Raw genomic sequence first — 18,095 nt, 5'->3', positions numbered from 1 at the left:
TTAAATGAATTATAAAAGCACTTAAATACACTGTGCAACCATATTCTGCTTCCTACAAGGATACTGAAGTTGGCAAGCCAGCATATTAATACCTCATGGCTTTTTTACAAGACTAAATGTAGAAAACAACTTGAACTCGGGATCCATTTAGAATAAGTTCCGGGAAAGATTTACTCTAATGGAGCTCTGCTCTTTGAGATCATTACAGCTAAATTTGGACAAATCCAAGTAAAATAATTATCAAATCGTATTGGATTCCAACTGGAACTAGGAAAAACCACCGAGTAAGCCAGTAACATATCAGCCACTCATCCGGAAAGATGGATCCATTCCAGCTGCGTGAATTGGAGCACTTCCAGGTCTTCATGCAGAACCTGTTTACAATTCCAATGGTGAAATAAGGCTGTCAGACTGTGTGGTAGCACTGCTCCATTTAAGGCAGAAGTCATTAAAATCAACTATGGTCATAGTAGCTGTTTGGTACTCATAAGAAGCATGTAATGAGTATAATTACTTATCATGACACTTCAAATGCAAACCAAGGCCAACTTCCAATATTAAGCAATTCGGAGCCATAAACCTTTCATGAATTTTACACTTCTGTATTTCTGACAAGAAAAAAGAACAAGAACAGGTTTCTGTGGAGTTGGCATATAAACCTTAAATAGAAACATAGCCAAGTTGTTAGGTGATAACAAAAAACCAACTTCTGTTTTGGCATTGTGGTCCTGGACTGCTAAAGGGATCTAGGGAGACCTTGTTCACACTACGTAAAAGTTATTCATTAAATTTGCAATGGATGAGCCACAACAATGTACCACATAGGCATGACCTAGACATCTAACATATATTACATAAGAGTTCTCATGTTCTGGTAGAAAAAGTATCATCATACACAATAGCATCGTACCATTTATGAATATAAGGTGCTATTTTCCGAACGGCTCGCTTAAGGAAAGAAATGAAATAGAAAGAATCAATTCTTCAAGATTTGGAACCACACTTGTAAGGTTGGATAGGTTGGACAGGTCCATTGATTGGAACAGAAAACAATCAATTCTTCAAGATTACATTTGAAACCCAATGAGAAAATGAAGGAAAGAATTCTCACATGAAAATGAAGGAACATAATATTACATATCATTTCTGAACCCTATGTTGGCACATATGACATTTTTTTTCCTTGAAAGGGCAACAATATGACATAACACCACTGAATTCTATTAAAAAACAGACATATAATGACAGAGTTATAGCATCAAATCTAAATCAAATGCCATATAAGCATACCTACTCATTCAGAATTCAACGGGCCATTCTCCATTGGTTTTAAGTCCCAGCCTCTGAAATCAGTAATTACTAATTAGCAGCCAAACTAGTAAATCCATGAGAGAGAAAACACACCAGAAAGGAAAAGGCGGATTACCTCTCTGCAGCTTCCTTTTTGAGTTCATCTATATAATTTTCAATTTTAGCACATGCGGCTTGAATTTCTATGTTTTTCACAGAAAGTTCCTTCCATTGCGCAGATAAAGCATTAAGCTCATATGCAGTGTTTTGCTGCTCAACAATGAAGAATAAATTTACCAGATCAAACTCCAAGAAAGCATTTAGATCAAATAAGGGATGGTAAGTAAGGAAGTTAAATCACCTGATGTTCTTTCCTTTCACGATTCACGGTTCCAATCATTTGAGAGCGTTCATGAGTTAATTTCTGCAATCTGCACAGATCAATGCAATTGTAAATAAGAGCATGGACATGATATCAAGTACTATCAAATGCATTTTTCAATAGAACTAATATTTGTTTGCACAATCAAATTAAACTTCAATATGTCATATCTAAGTAAGTGACACACTTCAATACACATGGTCTAGGAAACTAAGAAAATATCCATCCTAAACACAAACTTGTATCTCATATCATATGTGACGATGCATTTTGAATATAATCAAGAATACTCGGGCACTTGTGAACAAATGTACATTTCTGTCTCAGCACGAACAGATGGGTATGATATACAAGTATATGGTGCATCATTACACTACTAGTCTTAGAACTACAGAATCAGTTGCTTCACTATGATCAAGTAAATCCAAAAGTCCATCTTCTTTATATAAAAACTGGCAAACAAACCTCGACAAAAGTGATTGCAATACATTGTTGTACTGAATCCAGGCGTCAGGGCCATACTTATCCATCAGCTCCAAATTCTCCAATCTGAAAACCGGTCACTCAATCCATCACAATCCAAGTCACACAAATAAATACACAATCCAAGGCATTGATATTGATACGCATTGCCAAGAATTAGATTTACCTGACGACATTGTGCTGCGAAAAGCACTGAGCTTTCTGAAGAGCCTGTCTCCAAGCAGCTTCATCAGTCCTCTTCGGCATCTCCGCTTTATCTCTGGAGAAATCAAGAACCACGGGAGGCTTGGAAGCTCTCACGCGGTCGTACTCTCTCGCCAGAACTGGATTATTCTGAGATAAACCAAATTTTCACAACTTTTTGAAACCCTAGGAGATAATTTGAAATTTGAAACCCTAGGGAGCTATATGTGTGTGTGACTGACCTTGAAATTGGGCTTGGCGAGTGGAGGCAAGTCTTTGAGGAAATCGGCGGGCTTTTTGGCGCTGCGACGGAGCTCTTCCTCCACCATGAGGTCGACCTCTCTCTTGACGGCTGCGCTGGCGTAGTAGTCTTCGTCGATGTACGGCAAGGCGTCGATGATCTCGGCGTTGGTTAAGGGGCCCGGCCACGATGGACCTTGCGGCGGAGCTTCTAACATTAAGATTTCGTTGCTGGCGGTGGAGGTGGTGTTCGCCATTGTTCTGAGCTGTGTGAGGTATCGGAGGGAGAGTCTGGGGATTTTGAGAGAGGGAAAACGGTGAGCCGCTGCGCGCCGTTTGAACCCGACCGCTTTTGTTTTTTATAGTTGTCTAATGGGCTTTCCAGTAAGGCACATTCATTCTTGTCTTATATGGGCTGGCCCAAACCCAACTGTGGAACTTATCTTTGATTTTTTTTTTTTTTTAATAGGATTATCAAGCCATGAAAACAGATCAGAGTTTAACACAACTTATACAAAGAACCCCGGAACAAACCGGATAACCTATCTAAGCCACAACTAAAATCATTAAAGTCTAAAGAGACGTTCGCTGAACAACAAGCCTAAAACTAAGTAAGAACAATCTCGCTCTCTGAGGAAAATATATTCATCTAGTCTAATCTGCCAATCACGCAACTACAGTACAAATATCAACTAGAAACATCTTAGAAAAGCCTCTAGAAATTATCCCTACTCCAAAAAGCTTGAGTCCAAAATGTCTAAAAGCTTAGAGAACTTAAGAGAAAGCTAGTCCCTCCTCCTTAGGGTTGGAATTAGCACCATCTTCAGCCTCCTCAGTAGCCAACAACCTCAGTAATAGGTTGCTCCTCGGGCTCTTCTTGGCTTCCTCTCCAGATTTGAGCCTCCCACTAGGCCCAGTTACCACCAGCGTGTGACGTCCCGAACCCGAATTCACCGGGTTACTAGTCATTTGGACGGTAAACAACTTTTACTTTCACTTTTACTGTCGTTTCAATGCTTTTAGGGGGCCCTAAAAGTTGACTTTTTGTTCGGGTCAAAATTTGAGAAAATTTCCTTCATGAAAGTTGTAGAGGACGTTAAACCGAGCGCGTGCATATGTGGTGCGTAAAAATTGGACTTAGTATGTGAGAGTTATGGCCAAAAATGTAGAATTTACTGTTCATGGTAAGTTGTATATATATATGGAAATTACTGTTGGTAGATTTCCATTTTTGGAAAATCTACCTAGCCCCCGGTAACTTTCTCTTCTCTCTCCCCGACCCTTCCTCCCTTTCGGCCCGATCTCTTCCCCCTCCGATTTCTTCCTCCTCCGGCCGACCCAGAAAGTAATCCGGCCACCCCCAAGCTCGGTTTCTTCCCCTTATCACGTCTGTGGAGGTATATTACGGTAATTTGGCCGGAGAAGCTCGATTTGGAGCGGAGGAAGCTACGGTGGCAGTTAGCCATTTTTGCCGATTTCCGGCGATTCCGGCCACCTCTGGTCACCATTTTGCCGTCGAAGGTTTGGTTTTCCACGGAGATCATTTCGCCCCTAGCCTCGAATCAAGATTTGAAGTGTAGAGGCAGAATTGAAAATCTAGGGTTCTTGATTTTCTGGGTTTTCTTCACCGGTTGAATTCGACTGTTTAAAGGTAAAATTGGGATGTGATGTAGTTGAGAAAATTGATCAGTGTGTTGTGTAGGTGCTGCTGTCAAAATATGGTGGCCATCGGAGGTGGTTACCGCCTGCGCGTGGGTCCCACGCGCCGCCACTGTGGGTGGCGCGTGGAGGCGTGTTGGGCTGTGTTTTAATTCCAGTTTTTAGCCCATTAAATCCTATAAATATTGTAGAGCTTATATATGAAATTTGGTGAATTTTGGAGAAGCTTGGAATTAATTATGAATTTTTGAAGTTTAGGGTTTCGATTATCGAATTACGAGAATCCGGCCGTCGGATATCTCTCGGTTCTGCCTTGGAACCTTTAAATTAACGAAATGGTATTAGTGGTATAATTTGGGTTGCATCCGAGGAGAAGTGGAGATGTAATTATGAGGATTTGATTTTGAGAATCGTATTTAATTGTTGAATAGTTATTCACGGAATATAATTGTGTACAGGGCGATGTACCGAGCTATTGCTCGACGAAGGAACTCGTATGCATGGTCGCCTAAATAGTACTGTGAGTGGACATTTGTTTTTAAATTAATTCCGCATGCAGTATTATTATTATTTTCTTCCAATTGAGATTTAATTATGTTTTGAATATTTGAGATTTAGTTTATTGAGATTTATTTATGGATTACGAGATTAGTATTGAAATTCCTTCCCGAGGGCTTTTAGTAGATTTTTGAGATAGTCATTCATGAGTTATTGAGTTGGGAAATGATTTTCGGGAAGTGACTGATTCAGAAAATATTATGAGAATTTTGGATTTCAAATATCGGTTTTTATGAGGATTCACGAGTACGAATGTTTTATCGAAATTTATTGAGCTTTGAGCTCCGCACTTATTAGCCTTGAAGTTAGATTGAGTTTTCTTTCCGAAAGCATTTATTGATTTACAGAGTATTTGATTTTATGCTTTCGAGGATTTATTGAGATTTTAAAGTTATTTTCAGTTTCTTGAGGAGGCTATTCAGTTTATTAAGGAGGCCAGTTTTGGCGCATGCGTATCTTACCTAGTTGGCAGTCCCTTCTAGGTAATAGTCTGGTTGGCAGTCCCTTCCAGACTACAGCCCGGTTGGCAGTCCCATCCGATGCGTCACCTGGTTGGCAGTCCCTTCCAGATGACATGAGGTAGTTAGTCGGCAGTCCCGTCTACTACTTGTGGTTAGTCGGCAGTCCCGTCTACTACATGTGGCTAGTTGGCAGTCCCATCTATCCACCGCCTCCTATTCCGGTTGGCAGTCCCTTCCGTTGCGTCATCTGGGTGGCAGTCCCTCCTAGATGGCATGAGATGACTAGACAGCAGTCCTTTCTAGTCATCAAACGAGCCTCATGAAAATGATGTTTTTATAAGGATTGAGGATGAGATTTTAAGAGACTTCAAGATGTTCTTATTACGTGATTGAGATTTCAGTAAAGAGGATGATTAAGAGTGTGTTCAAGATTGTTACTGCATGCGAGGTTTTAGAGAATAACTTGGGAAAGCATTAAGTTTTACTTATTCATTTGAAATTACTTATTTTTCGTCCACTCACTCTAACGGATTTTAAATGTTTTCCCCTGGGCCCTTCGGTTTTAAATGCCCAGTTTGCAGGCCAGTTTAGCTTGAGGTCGAGCGTACTTGGGGTTGAGGCATAGCTGTCATAGCTTCCGCATTATAAAAGTATTGGTCGTTTATCTTGTATTCTACCTTCTTGTACGCCTGAGAAATAGATTGCTCTGATATCTCTTGAGATTAATATTCTTAAGTTTCAGAATTGTTTTGTGATATGAGAGATGTTGTGATATAGGGAGCAGGGTGGCTCCAGGAGAATAAGGATGGATGATTTAGAAGTGTAATTGTTTGTTTACAGGTTTTGGGTTGTCCATTTTTAGGGGAAGTTCTGTCAAATTTTTTGGTAGAATTTCTTCTAAGGTGGGTCCCGCAGGGCCTTTTCGGATTTCAGGGTGAAATCCGGGGCGGGTCCTGTCACAGCGTCCCACAAAAAGAAGACTCAAGCCCAGTCACCTGCACCAGCCCATATGCTCCAACCAGCCCAGTCAAAACAACGGTCAACCCTAGTTCAAAACTAGGGTTTCCTGCGGGTTTTTCCAGAAGTGGTTCTTGCCCGCAGCTTGTCGCCGCCTGCATCACCAGCGGTGCAATATCACCAGCCAGCCCTAACCCGGTCAATATCACCAGCCAGCCCAGCCATCGCCGGCGCTACAGAGACCCAGCTTGGCTCTCCTGCAGCAGTCATAGATCGCTGGAGACATCGCCATCACAGCCCGAGTCGGGTTTGTTTCGGCCTAACACCACCATCGGCGCCTCCAGCTGCTCAGACCTGGTCCCCTCGGTCAAACGACGTCGGCCCACGACGCATAGCCCAAACCCCTCGAAAGCTGCAGGCGTGGACACCAACGTCGCAGTTCCGACATAATCAACCAAACCACGTCCAAAAACACCACTCTTAGCCAAGAATTGCCTTAATCGGAGCCTTCGAGAAACTGGGTCAAGATCTCAACGCTGTTGCAGAAGAAACCACAGCCTCTCCATGCCCACGCCGCTGTCATCTTGCCTCTGCCTGGTCTGGAGAGCACGAGGCTCACCACCGCCATCACGAAATCACACTTTCGCCTCACCGGGTCGCTCTGCAAGTTTCGGAGGCCCTCTCTCCATCTCGAAGGGTTAATTTGAAACTTTGATTAGTCAAAACCAAACAGAAAAAATTTATTTTGTCGGAAGAGTTTTTTGTTTATAAAAAAATTAAAATAAATAAATAAAACCTCTTGGATTACTTGTTTTCATTCTGGTAAACCCCATATTAAGATTGTCAATGGGGTACAGATGTTGATCATCTTGTTACAAATTTGGTTCGCACTGTTTTCCGTTTCTACTCACGTAGGTCTTGTCTTGGCCCGTTAGAGGAGTTAGAAACTGTGATCTAATCTGACATGTTTATTTCGTCTATGAAATGGCTTATGCATGTTTTCACCAAAAAATTGTGTTGTGCATGTGTAATCATATGATTCATATGTAATGATAATTAGTCGAGTAGCTTACAAGTTGATAAATATTTATAGTTTACAATTATTAGTGAACTGAGTCATTGAGTTCATTTTGATTGATACATTGAGAGTTAAAGTTTGAAATGGTTAAGATATTGAGGCTTGAGGATATAATTGGAAACTTACATCTGACACTGAATTGAGCAAACATATCCTACTAAAATATGGTACAATTTTGAATATTTTAACAAATTATGTTATTTGCAATAAGAACTTTCCATGTTAGATAACCATGCATATTTTGATACCCTCACAGCTTTATTTTATTGGAGATGAAAGAATCGAAGAGTTGAACAATTTTGACTATTTCCGGCTTCTTGGCTTTCGAGATGGTTATTTGGAATTTTGAGCTATACAAGAATGCTAGTTTTTGTTGCCTTGCCATATTCAATAGGTTTCTCCAACATCTCACAACAAGTGAACAAACATAGATATGGAACCAATCTAACTAGACATAGCTTTGTGAACTTGGGAAGAGAGAGGTTTCAGGGCAACCAAACCAATCAGTGGCAAACCATTTTCATACAGCTTTCATGAGCTTTCTCATTCTCTTACTGTGATACTAGCCGGTCCGTTTTGGGTGATGCCTGCTGCAGTCATGGCATCTAAGACTGTTCTTGTGATAAAGTCATTTTTGAACAAATTAAAGATAACTGATACTTGTTGAGACAACGTTCTACAGGGCATTATATGCATCAGTCACTACCAAATAAAATATAAATCTATGGGGCATTTAGAATCGGTCGAAAATCTTCTCAAAAACAAATGGATTCTATATGATCATATTTGTATTTCATTCCATTATCCCTATGAAGCTAAATAATTGAGAGCATTAATCTTGGAGGGGCAGAGATGAGATCATGCTATATATGATTTTATTATCGTTGCAAATAATGATTAAAAAATTCTGTAAATTTATGATATACAAGTTAACCGTTCACTTATTCAAAAAAAAAAGTTAACCGTTCACTAATTTACACAAGTGATCCATTGAAGTTGTAGAGAAACTTAAGGCAATGGACTGGCCAAGTAAATCTAAGCCGCATGATTTGGTCAGATTTGTTTGAAACTAATCATGTAAACTAAGTAGAATTTAGTCATATGAAAAATATTGAGAATTTAGTCATATGAAAAATATTGAAATACAATGAAATTAGTTGCATTTCAAACTCTTCTTTAACTAATCTACAATGCTAATGCACTCATTATGTGTTAGATAATCATGCAATACTGCTAATTTAATTGCTTGTTCATAGCTATTCCGACTAATATTTTCTCTTAAGCTAAGATGGTCGGTTTCATATTCTATTAGTATTATGTAAATTATGGCTGATCTTAACCCTAGTCGTAGACAGTAGGAAATAATAAAAACTTAAGAGAAAGAAAAGTTAACTAAACTAAATATGCCTATTCAAATGTTTTTATCAAAGCATGCATTTCTAATCAGGATTACTTGCAAGTATGTCTAGTTTTTATGCAATGCAGCACTCTTTTGCGGATCATATTGGTTCCTCCAACATCTCGTAACAAAAAGATACATATGAAAACATTTGATTCTTATGAAAAAAAAAACAAACAAAACAAAAAAATTGGTAAGATAGAATTAATTCTTGTTGCATGAACAAATTCTTCTTGCAAGTTAACCTAACAGGTTTTAGGGACAATCAAACTAATAATGGATTGTATTTTAGCCAATTTTTCATTTAATTTTCATGAATTTTCGCATTCTCTTATGTGTGACACCAAGTCACAGTTCTAGGAGAGGCTAGTCATGGCCTCCAATCGTCTTCCTGCTGGGAGTTCATTCATAACAATTTTGCTTCCAAATCAATGTCTTGGCGTATACCCCTGGAATGAAGCTAAACAGTCGAGTAGCTTTTGGAGCAGATTAAGCTATGAATTTATCATCATAGCAAATGGTTTAGAAATTGTGTCATTACATTGTAAATTAAGGTTAAGGGTTTGATTCTCACTTATATATGTAAGGGTGGGATGGGATAAAGAAAAAAATAATTAAATAAATAAATGTAAGAAACTGCAAGTGAGTTCATTAACTAATCCAAATTGTGTCATAAATTTGCTTTTCATAGTTAAAAGTTATATGTGAATGGAAAAAATCAAATTGATTAGTCTGTTGAAGTTGTTGAGAAACTTAAGCCTATGGATATAGGTAATGCAGTAAAATATATCAGTCACATCTAGTAGGATTCAGTCAAAAATTTGGAACTTTTTCCTGAACTAAATAAGTAGATCAATGGAATCGGTTGGATTTCAGACTTTCCCTTTAACTAATCACCGATGCTAATGCGTTCTCATATGTTATAAGCATGCAATGCTGCTAATTTTCTTTTTCACAGTTAAACCGTGACTAACATTTTCTCTTGAGCTAAGATGACTAGTCTCCGGTCCTGTTTCGTCATAGTCATGATTGTTCTCAACCTAGGCATGGCTGCCGCCGGTCTCTCTCTTAAGCGTGGTTGGCAGCATGCTACTGCAACGTTTTACGGCGACATGAATGGTGATGAAACCTTGCGTAAGTCCTTAATCCACTAATACCTCTTTACTCCACATATTTGTTGTTTACTTTTCATCTTGCAATGTAGGCTAATGAAATAGGAAAAGTTTACCGAATCATATACCTCTTGAACTACACTTATGTAGATCGAAATTTTTTCCGCAGAGGGAGCTTGTGGATACGAAAATGTTATTGAAGAAGGATACGGCCTTCAAACCACAGCATTAAGCGAGGCATTGTTCAACAAAGGACGTACTTGCGGAGCTTGTTTCCTAATAATGTGTTTTAACTCTTCAGAATGGTGCAAAAAAGGTGCAGGCGCAATCCGGGTCACAGCTACCAACTACTGCCCTCCAAGCTACGATGAGGAAGCTCCTTGGTGCAACCCGCCTCGCAAGCACTTTGATCTATCCATGCCTATGTTCTTGAACATTGCAGAATACAAAGCAGGAATTGTCCCGGTTGTCTATCGCCGAGTTAAGTGCCGCAAGAGTGGTGGTATAAAGTTCGTGTTTAAGGGAAATCAAGGTTGGTTGCTTGTGCTAGTGTACAATGTTGGTGGTGCTGGACAGGTTGTTGATGTGAAGATAAAGGGTTCTCAGACTGGTTGGATACAAATGGAACGTAATTGGGGCGTAAACTGGCAGGTATCGGATGATACTGTGCAGAAGTTACAGGGGCAGAGCTTGTCTTTCCAAGTTACCGCAAGGGATGGTAGAATGGTGCAGTCCGACAATGTCGCCCCGAGGGATTGGCAATTGGGGAAGACATATGAGGGAAGAAACTTCTAGTAATCTGCATCAACACAGATGCTGCAGTTGGGTTTAGGGTTTAGGTTTAGTTCATCATGCTGCAGTCGTTTCTGAGACAATTAGGATTCTTTTAACTGTGGAACTAGCAATTGTAACTTTGTTATCAACTTTCATGTACAAGTTCTTGTACTTTTTGAGGTTTTAGATGAAGGAACTAGCAGGATCTGAGATTCATTATCCATACTTGTATGTTTTACTTCATTATAGATAGACTGGAGCCAATAAGCTGAAAGATATATATGGAAAGATCAGGTCAGCATCATTACCTTCGATACTATTAATTTAACAGGCAAGCGGAGGATGCAACTTTATATCTTGGTGCCACACACACCATATCGGCATATATCTAAATATTAGATGGTACAGTACAACAAACGATTATAGATGAGGTAGTAGTACAAAGGTAAATCACACTGCAGTAATCCTCATCTTTATCTGTTATGGCCTTTCAAATTTCTGACTTTTGAGCACTTGAAACCCAAATGCGATGAGCATGTTTTCCATTGCTGCCTCAATTGCAAGGAAATGAACAATCACTTCAAAAAGGAACTAGGGTCTGTCTCTAGCCTATGAGATTTGCATATGTGAATAGATGAGAGTAAAAAAGAGCTCAACTTCTGGTACATTTAGAATGATCTGTACGAATTTGCTTGATTCTCCAAGGAGTGTGGGACCCATCTGTGCAACTCTTGCCAAAACTTTGGCAAGGGGCGTTCCGGACGCTAGATCACCTCCAGATTGGGTGCCCATATCCACTACCACTGTATCCACCACTGCTCTCAGTGCCATCTGAGCAATACTACCAAATTCACCACTGAAAGAGAGAACACAAAATCATAGATTATCCACTGATGTGATAAAGAAACTAGAGAGTATGAGAAAGAGAAAGGAACAGGAGGAATAAGTTGCATTGTTCTACTTGTTAGAGTTCATGAAAGAACTCAGGTATTTAGTAAAACCCAGAACATAAGTTGTTTCAAATTTGATATTACTGACCACGTCTCCAACATAAAAGCCATAAAAATACCTTGATATTACTGACCGCGTCTCCAGCATAAGTTGTTCAAATTTGGTGACATCCGGAAGAACTGTGCTATCACTGCTGAAGGCAGTTGCTAGTTCAACCCAACGAGCATCCTCTGGCATCAAGTAGTTCACCCAGTGATGGGGACTTCCTGTGCTCATGAACTTGTCAAGCATTTGCATAATAGTATCATGGAGAACCGTGGTATTGAACCGTTCAGTTAGCTGCTTTCTGCAGATGAAAATCATCCAAGACAATTAATAAGATTTCTAAAGTTTCAAGAAATTTTTCTAATGCATCTTCAGCCAAAGCCCCTGTGCCTTTATTGTGGTGGGTGCTAGTGTGATTGACGTTGTTCTATATATTCCAACTTGGAAGTGCTCATTAAGTTATGGTAGTTTCAAGTATAATAAACTTATTGCCTATAGATTCAAAACCTGGAAATTGACCACTATAAATGGTACAACAAACCTTACCCATTAAGAACTTCTGCTGCTGCTGCCTGGATATTCGAAATTAAAGCAGGCATGCCATAACTGGAGAGATAATCAGAACTTGCTAGAAACTTCTGCTGGTCATCCCTATCAATGAGTTCAGCATCCTCCTGTAAGCATACATACAAAAATATCACATTAAATCCAAGAGTAATATAAGGTTCACTTTGTAGAATGCCTAATATAAGTGGTAATACAAATTAGCAAAGATGACTTGGGAAAGAGTAAACCAGATAAAAACATATCAATAAAAGTGTGCAAAATCCTAAAGCAGACAGTCAATGGGTAAGAGTTAACAGAAGTAACAGTGCTTTTAGAGGCATCAATCAGACAGTCACAATGCAGCAATTCTTAAAATCATTCTATATTTATTATATTAACGAGCGTTATCCAAGACTCTCACAAACAGTTCAGTAATGTAGACCTTCAAGAAAGGCTAACAAGAAAACCAGGTGGCCAACCATAACCAAATAAAAAGGCAGGTGACCACACTCTTTATAGCCACCAATACAGTAATGAGAAGAAACCATTACAATCTGGTATCAGAAGACTTATTATTAGAATTTCTTACACACAGCATAAGGGAAAGTTTAGAAATATGTCACTCACACTTCATTCCAAAATCCTTCTGGTAAGATTTCTAAAAGAGCTTCTCCAAAAGATCTACTTAACATCTCCTTAATAACATTGAAGATCAAGCCAGACTACCAACATCCTAGTCAATCTTTCCACAACCTAGAATTAAGTGTCATAGCTTGTAGACTTTGCAACCATGTTTGATGCTATTTGACAAAATGGGAGCACATACATTAAACTGGAAAAGGAAAAATTCAATAATTCAAATAAATAAAAATGTTTCGGGTGCATGGATATTAAGTAAGCATGTTCAGTTGCGCTAGACTACTTAAGCTGAGAACACTCGGATGTTGAAATAATAACATGACATCAAAGCCAACAAATCTGATGAATTAAAGTGCATAAGTAAAGCAGGAAAGTAAATGGCCCTTACAACTATAAGAGAGCTTCCAAAACCACGTGCAGTATCAATGTATAAATGTCTCCCTAATATATTGACTTGAACTCTAATATATAAGCTAAGCATCGTCATCGACCACAACGACAACACCATTCTTGTGAAGCCTGAAAAAACAGAAGACCTATAGAAGGTGAGCACATCACAATATCTATATTTGAGCTGAAATCATAGATAACTCATATTGAAAGATGACAATTCATCACTGCCAAAGAAGGAAAGATACATACTTAGAACTTTTAATCTATCCCACAATTCAAGTTTCTCTGGAGACTTCCCCTTCATTTGCATTAACCTTTCGGTGATATAAGTAGTATCTAACTCTTCTGCTATCCGACTACTCAAATAGTGCATCACGTGAGGCAGCGTTGTTGTATCAGCAATGCTTTGAATGTTCTCAAAATGAGCTTGCATTCTATCAACGTGAAGAAAGAGACATAACATGAGAAACCAAATAGTAAGCAGCCATGGACTCAACAATCCACAAATCACAACAAGAAAACGAAACAGGGTTCGGTATTTACTTAGCCTTAAGGAGCTCCTCACTGCTCTCTTGTTCGCGGGCGAGTTCGGCCTCCAGGTCAGTAAGCCTCTGTCTGTGAGCATTATATAGTTTATACAGTAGATATCCACCTCCTAACACACCAGTTGTAACAAGCACCTTCCTCCTATGCCTCCTCCAAAAGCCCCTAATATCACAAATGCCATTAGAAAACTAAAGGGCAGCACTTGTTGGATATCAAGAACCTCATTTCTACCAAAACCATAAACAAACCCATAAACCACCATACCCAGAATGCAACAAAAGCAAATGAATTTCACCAAAACAAGCAAATCTTTATCCATACAAACTAAAAGAATGTAAGAAACTGTAACTAGAACAGTTAACTAGCACAATAGAACCAAGCACAACACCACCCAGAATCGTAAACAAACAATTGGAGCCAAACGGCAAAGACCCAAGTTAGAAAACACTGCAATTTACAAAGCCTGACCTCAAAGAAAGCATCTTTTTTTTTCTGCTAGAAGAGCCAAAACTCCATCACTGCGCCTCAGATTAACGGAGCTGAATGAAATAGTACTCAAGTGAAAAGGGGCGAGAGAACACAATGAACAAGTTGTGGGCTTTCCGTTGAGGGCCGGCAAGCGGTGTTGGGAAACCCGCCGGGAGTGAATCTGTAACGGTGGCGCTTTCAATTCGAGAGAGAGAGAGAGACGGGCTTAAAGGAAGAGCCTTTTATAGGAGTTTATCTGAGAAATTTATACAAGGTTTAGGCTTTAGAGAAGGCAAGTTGAAATAGGACATTTGGGACCTAAAAGTGATGGCTCTATACAATTATGGCTGGATTTTGTGTTATCACATTTATGATTTGTGTATAGAAGTTAATGCACCTTTTACCTCTAAAATGTGCAACTTATGATAAAGACAATAAATTTTTGTGTATCATTTTATCCTATTCTTAATGCAAGGACATGTACTGTGTAAGATATATAGGAAGGCAACTTGGGCAAAGGGCAGCAATGGGGGAAGAGTTTCCCCTAATATTTATGTATGAATGGACCATTTACTTTGTGGGACACATTATGCAATTTGGGTTAGATGGACCATTTACTTGTTCCATTTCAATATTTTTTTTCTCTTTTTTTTGGGCAAAATTTCAATTGTATTAGTAGGATGAAATGTAACAGAAATAATTGTTACTTAAAACTGTTTGCAGCACAAAATTATTAGTGTAGACACTGGATTGGTTGCAGCATACAAAAAATATAAACGTGAAGTCAGAGTCTGATGCTTCACAACCAAACTCGTCACTGTCCCATGCACCTTTTAACAGGCTACACGCAACTTTTATACTACAAATTTGATAGTGCAAACACTAAGAGCAAGTTCACCCGTTGGGTCACCAGGTCACCCACTATTCACTGCTTTTTAGTGTTAATTTCACCCTCTGGGTCACGAGCACAGTGTATTTCGTGCCCTAGGTCACCCTGTACAGTATTCTGGGTCACCATGGTGACCTGCACAGTGTATTTCGTGCCCTGAGTCACGGGCACAGTGTATTTCGTGACCCAGAGAATGAAAATATACACTAAAAAGCAGTGAATAGTAGGTGACCCGGTGACCCAACGGGTGAACTTGCTCTAAACTAAACCGGTCACAGCTCACAAAGAAAAGAAATACACGGCAAATTCAGAGTCTAATGCTTCATGCTACGTTTAATCAAAAACCAAAGTCTGATCGGCTAAATAAAAGATGTAGAAGCCCAAATAGAAAATGAAAGATCCACCAACCAAGAAGCCCTTTCTTGGCCCAACTTCAGTATCAATATGGGCTTCCAAGTCGAACCGGCCTCTCCAAAACCCTAATTCCACTCCCCCTATTTAAGCACACACTCGTATTCATTTTTCCTCTCACGCCTTTTACACTCGCTCTATCTCGCTCCCCCAAAACCCTAAGAGCTTCTCTCTCGCGCCGCCGCCGCCGAGCTCCACCAGCGATGGGTTCCGAAGGCCTCGTCCTCAAGGGCACCATGAGGGCCCACACCGACATGGTCACCGCCATCGCCATCCCCATCGACAACTCCGAGATGATCGTCTCCGCCTCCCGCGACAAATCCATCATCCTCTGGCAGCTCAACAAGGACGAGAAGGCCTACGGCGTCCCCCGCCGCCGCCTCACCGGCCACTCCCACTTCGTCCAGGACGTCGTGCTCTCCTCCGACGGCCAGTTCGCCCTCTCCGGCTCCTGGGACGGCGAGCTCCGCCTGTGGGACCTCGCCCAGGGCGTCTCCGCCCGCCGCTTCGTCGGCCACACCAAGGACGTCCTCTCCGTGGCCTTCTCCATCGACAACCGTCAGATCGTCTCGGCCTCCCGCGACCGCACGATCAAGCTGTGGAACACTCTCGGCGAGTGCAAGTACACTATCCAGGAGCAGGACGGCCACAACGACTGGGTCAGCTGCGTCAGGTTCAGCCCCAACACGCTGCAGCCCACGATCGTTTCGGCCTCGTGGGACCGCACCGTGAAGGTGTGGAACTTGACCAATTGCAAGCTGAGGAACACTCTGGAAGGGCACAATGGGTATGTGAACACCGTGGCGGTGTCGCCGGATGGTTCCCTGTGCGCCAGCGGAGGGAAAGATGGGGTCATTTTGCTGTGGGATTTGGCCGAGGGGAAGAGGCTGTACTCGCTGGATGCCGGGGCGATTATTCATGCTCTCTGCTTCAGTCCCAACAGGTACTGGCTGTGCGCTGCGACTGAGCAGAGCATTAAGATCTGGGATTTGGAGAGTAAGAGCATTGTGGAGGATTTGAAGGTCGATTTGAAGACTGAGGCTGAGAAGACCGATGATACCCACACTGCCAACAAGAAGAAGGTATATAAACACTGGTTTCTTTTGTGGTTTGATTTTACTTGCTCTATTAGAATTTTGGTTTTAATATTTTTTCGCTTGATGGAGATTGATATTCTGTTGTTTGTGTGTTCCTTAACTGATAGTAGTTTGGAAGTGTGGAAATGTCATTTTATTTACTGAATTGTTTTAGACAATGGTGATTTGGAAGCAATGCTGACAATTTGCTTGTTGTAGACAATGCGGATTTGTGATCAACTGGCATTTGCTTTACCTCGTTGATTGTGATATCCTTATTTGATCACATTTGCTTCAGGGACATATGATTACAAATCAGCATTGTTTCCGATTGTTTAATTGCTACATATTGATGCTTTCATTTGAAGTTCTATACTTTGTAATGTTGAGTTGCAAAAAATTCTGAGTTTTCTTGTACTACGCCATCATTGTTCTTAGGTAGTGGGCTGCTGGTTTACATTTAAAGAGTTAAAATGCTTTAAGGCCTTTGATTTCTGGTGGTGTTGCCCGGTTAGTTTACATGCACCCACATTCATGATTATGTAATTGGGTGCTGCAAGGAAGTCTACAAGTGCAGCATCGCTTTTTATAGTGAACCTTTTTACACTTATTTGAAAACAGAAAGTGGTTTGTTTCTGTGTTTGAGTGTACATTGGGATGTGATATGAAATGTTGCAAGTCAATTCTAATATCTCATCCCTGCACAAGTATTGGATTATGGATTATCAGATTTGAATTGTTCTCCAAAACTAGATGGTAGATTTTTGGTGTGGTGGATACTGTTTGCTCTTCGTGGTTGGTATATTAGTTCAGGGGTTATTGTATTAACAGTTCCCTGCAAATTATTTTCCCCGCACATTTGAATTGCACATTTGAATTGATGGGTCTTTCTGATTGCTTCTGTCATCTCATCTTTTTATGTAATTGCAGGTTATCTACTGTACTAGCTTGAACTGGAGTGCAGATGGAAGCACATTGTTCAGTGGATACACTGATGGCGTTATCAGAGTTTGGGGAATTGGCCGCTTCTAGAAAACTGCTTACGAGAGATCTGTTTTGGTTATCGTTGTACTGTCAAAAGTCTATTTAGGTTTTTGGTTGGAAACTTGGATATTTGGGATTTTATCTCTATGTTGACTATATGGCTTTAACGCCTTGCTATTTTTTGGTTTTCAAATTAAGATATTATGTCAGATTTCAAGTTAAGTATCTTTTTGAATTGATGCTGAAATTACAATCTCTATCATGCTCTAGTTTGCGTTGTTAATTAACACGTTGGCCTAGGGAATATTGAACAAGATACCCTATCAAAATAGAGCAATTGTGATGTGTGGTTGTATATCATAAAATCTGGTCATGGGGTTTGGTTACGATCTGTTCTAAAATCTGATTGTTGGCATTCTGTGGCTCAAAAATCTTAAACCTGGACAAAGGACCTCGAGGCAACATCAATGCCTTGTAAACTACCAAAATGAACGAAGTTATTCAGAATTTATGCCATGAGCAAATGAGAAAGCTAGCTATTGTTGGGAAGAAGCAATCAACGCTAAAATGA

At 40.1% G+C, this 18,095-nt stretch overlaps 4 protein-coding genes across 5 annotated transcripts; 2 read left to right on the top strand and 2 right to left on the bottom strand.

Moving 5' to 3' along the window:
• Positions 1-115: 115 nt before the first annotated feature.
• On the bottom strand, positions 116-2,928 carry LOC112180051 (pre-mRNA-splicing factor SPF27 homolog). Of its 2 annotated transcripts, none has more exons than XM_024318552.2 (7): positions 2,581-2,928; positions 2,322-2,488; positions 2,138-2,221; positions 1,652-1,721; positions 1,427-1,560; positions 1,295-1,343; positions 116-374 (listed from the first exon to the last, which is right to left on the bottom strand). In XM_024318552.2, exons 1-6 carry the CDS (start codon positions 2,833-2,835, stop codon positions 1,295-1,297), a joined length of 759 nt encoding a protein of 252 aa, XP_024174320.1. In that variant the 5' UTR covers positions 2,836-2,928; the 3' UTR covers positions 116-374. The 2 variants fall into 2 exon arrangements, with proteins under 2 accessions (XP_024174320.1, XP_024174319.1); XM_024318551.2 differs by having other exon boundaries at positions 1,291-1,343; positions 2,581-2,927.
• Positions 2,929-9,692: 6,764 nt separating this feature from the next.
• On the top strand, positions 9,693-10,641 carry LOC112180805 (expansin-A23). The gene is made up of 2 exons (XM_024319371.2): positions 9,693-9,824; positions 9,972-10,641. The coding sequence occupies exons 1-2, from the start codon at positions 9,716-9,718 to the stop codon at positions 10,595-10,597; spliced, it is 735 nt and encodes a 244-aa protein (XP_024175139.2). The 5' UTR covers positions 9,693-9,715; the 3' UTR covers positions 10,598-10,641.
• Positions 10,642-10,899: 258 nt separating this feature from the next.
• On the bottom strand, positions 10,900-14,480 carry LOC112175224 (peroxisome biogenesis protein 3-2). Its single transcript, XM_024312877.2, has 7 exons — positions 14,165-14,480; positions 13,694-13,858; positions 13,400-13,584; positions 13,146-13,276; positions 12,119-12,246; positions 11,646-11,873; positions 10,900-11,432 (listed from the first exon to the last, which is right to left on the bottom strand). Exons 1-7 carry the CDS (start codon positions 14,176-14,178, stop codon positions 11,186-11,188), a joined length of 1,098 nt encoding a protein of 365 aa, XP_024168645.1. The 5' UTR covers positions 14,179-14,480; the 3' UTR covers positions 10,900-11,185.
• Positions 14,481-15,573: 1,093 nt separating this feature from the next.
• Positions 15,574-17,763, top strand: LOC112178806 (guanine nucleotide-binding protein subunit beta-like protein). Its single transcript, XM_024317032.2, has 2 exons — positions 15,574-16,546; positions 17,471-17,763. Exons 1-2 carry the CDS (start codon positions 15,668-15,670, stop codon positions 17,570-17,572), a joined length of 981 nt encoding a protein of 326 aa, XP_024172800.1. The 5' UTR covers positions 15,574-15,667; the 3' UTR covers positions 17,573-17,763.
• The last annotated feature ends 332 nt before the right edge of the window (positions 17,764-18,095 follow it).

This window comes from Rosa chinensis, chromosome 7 (assembly GCF_002994745.2).
Source record: "Rosa chinensis cultivar Old Blush chromosome 7, RchiOBHm-V2, whole genome shotgun sequence".
Taxonomy (NCBI): domain Eukaryota; kingdom Viridiplantae; phylum Streptophyta; class Magnoliopsida; order Rosales; family Rosaceae; genus Rosa; species Rosa chinensis.
This window is presented reverse-complemented; position numbering and strand designations above follow the sequence as displayed.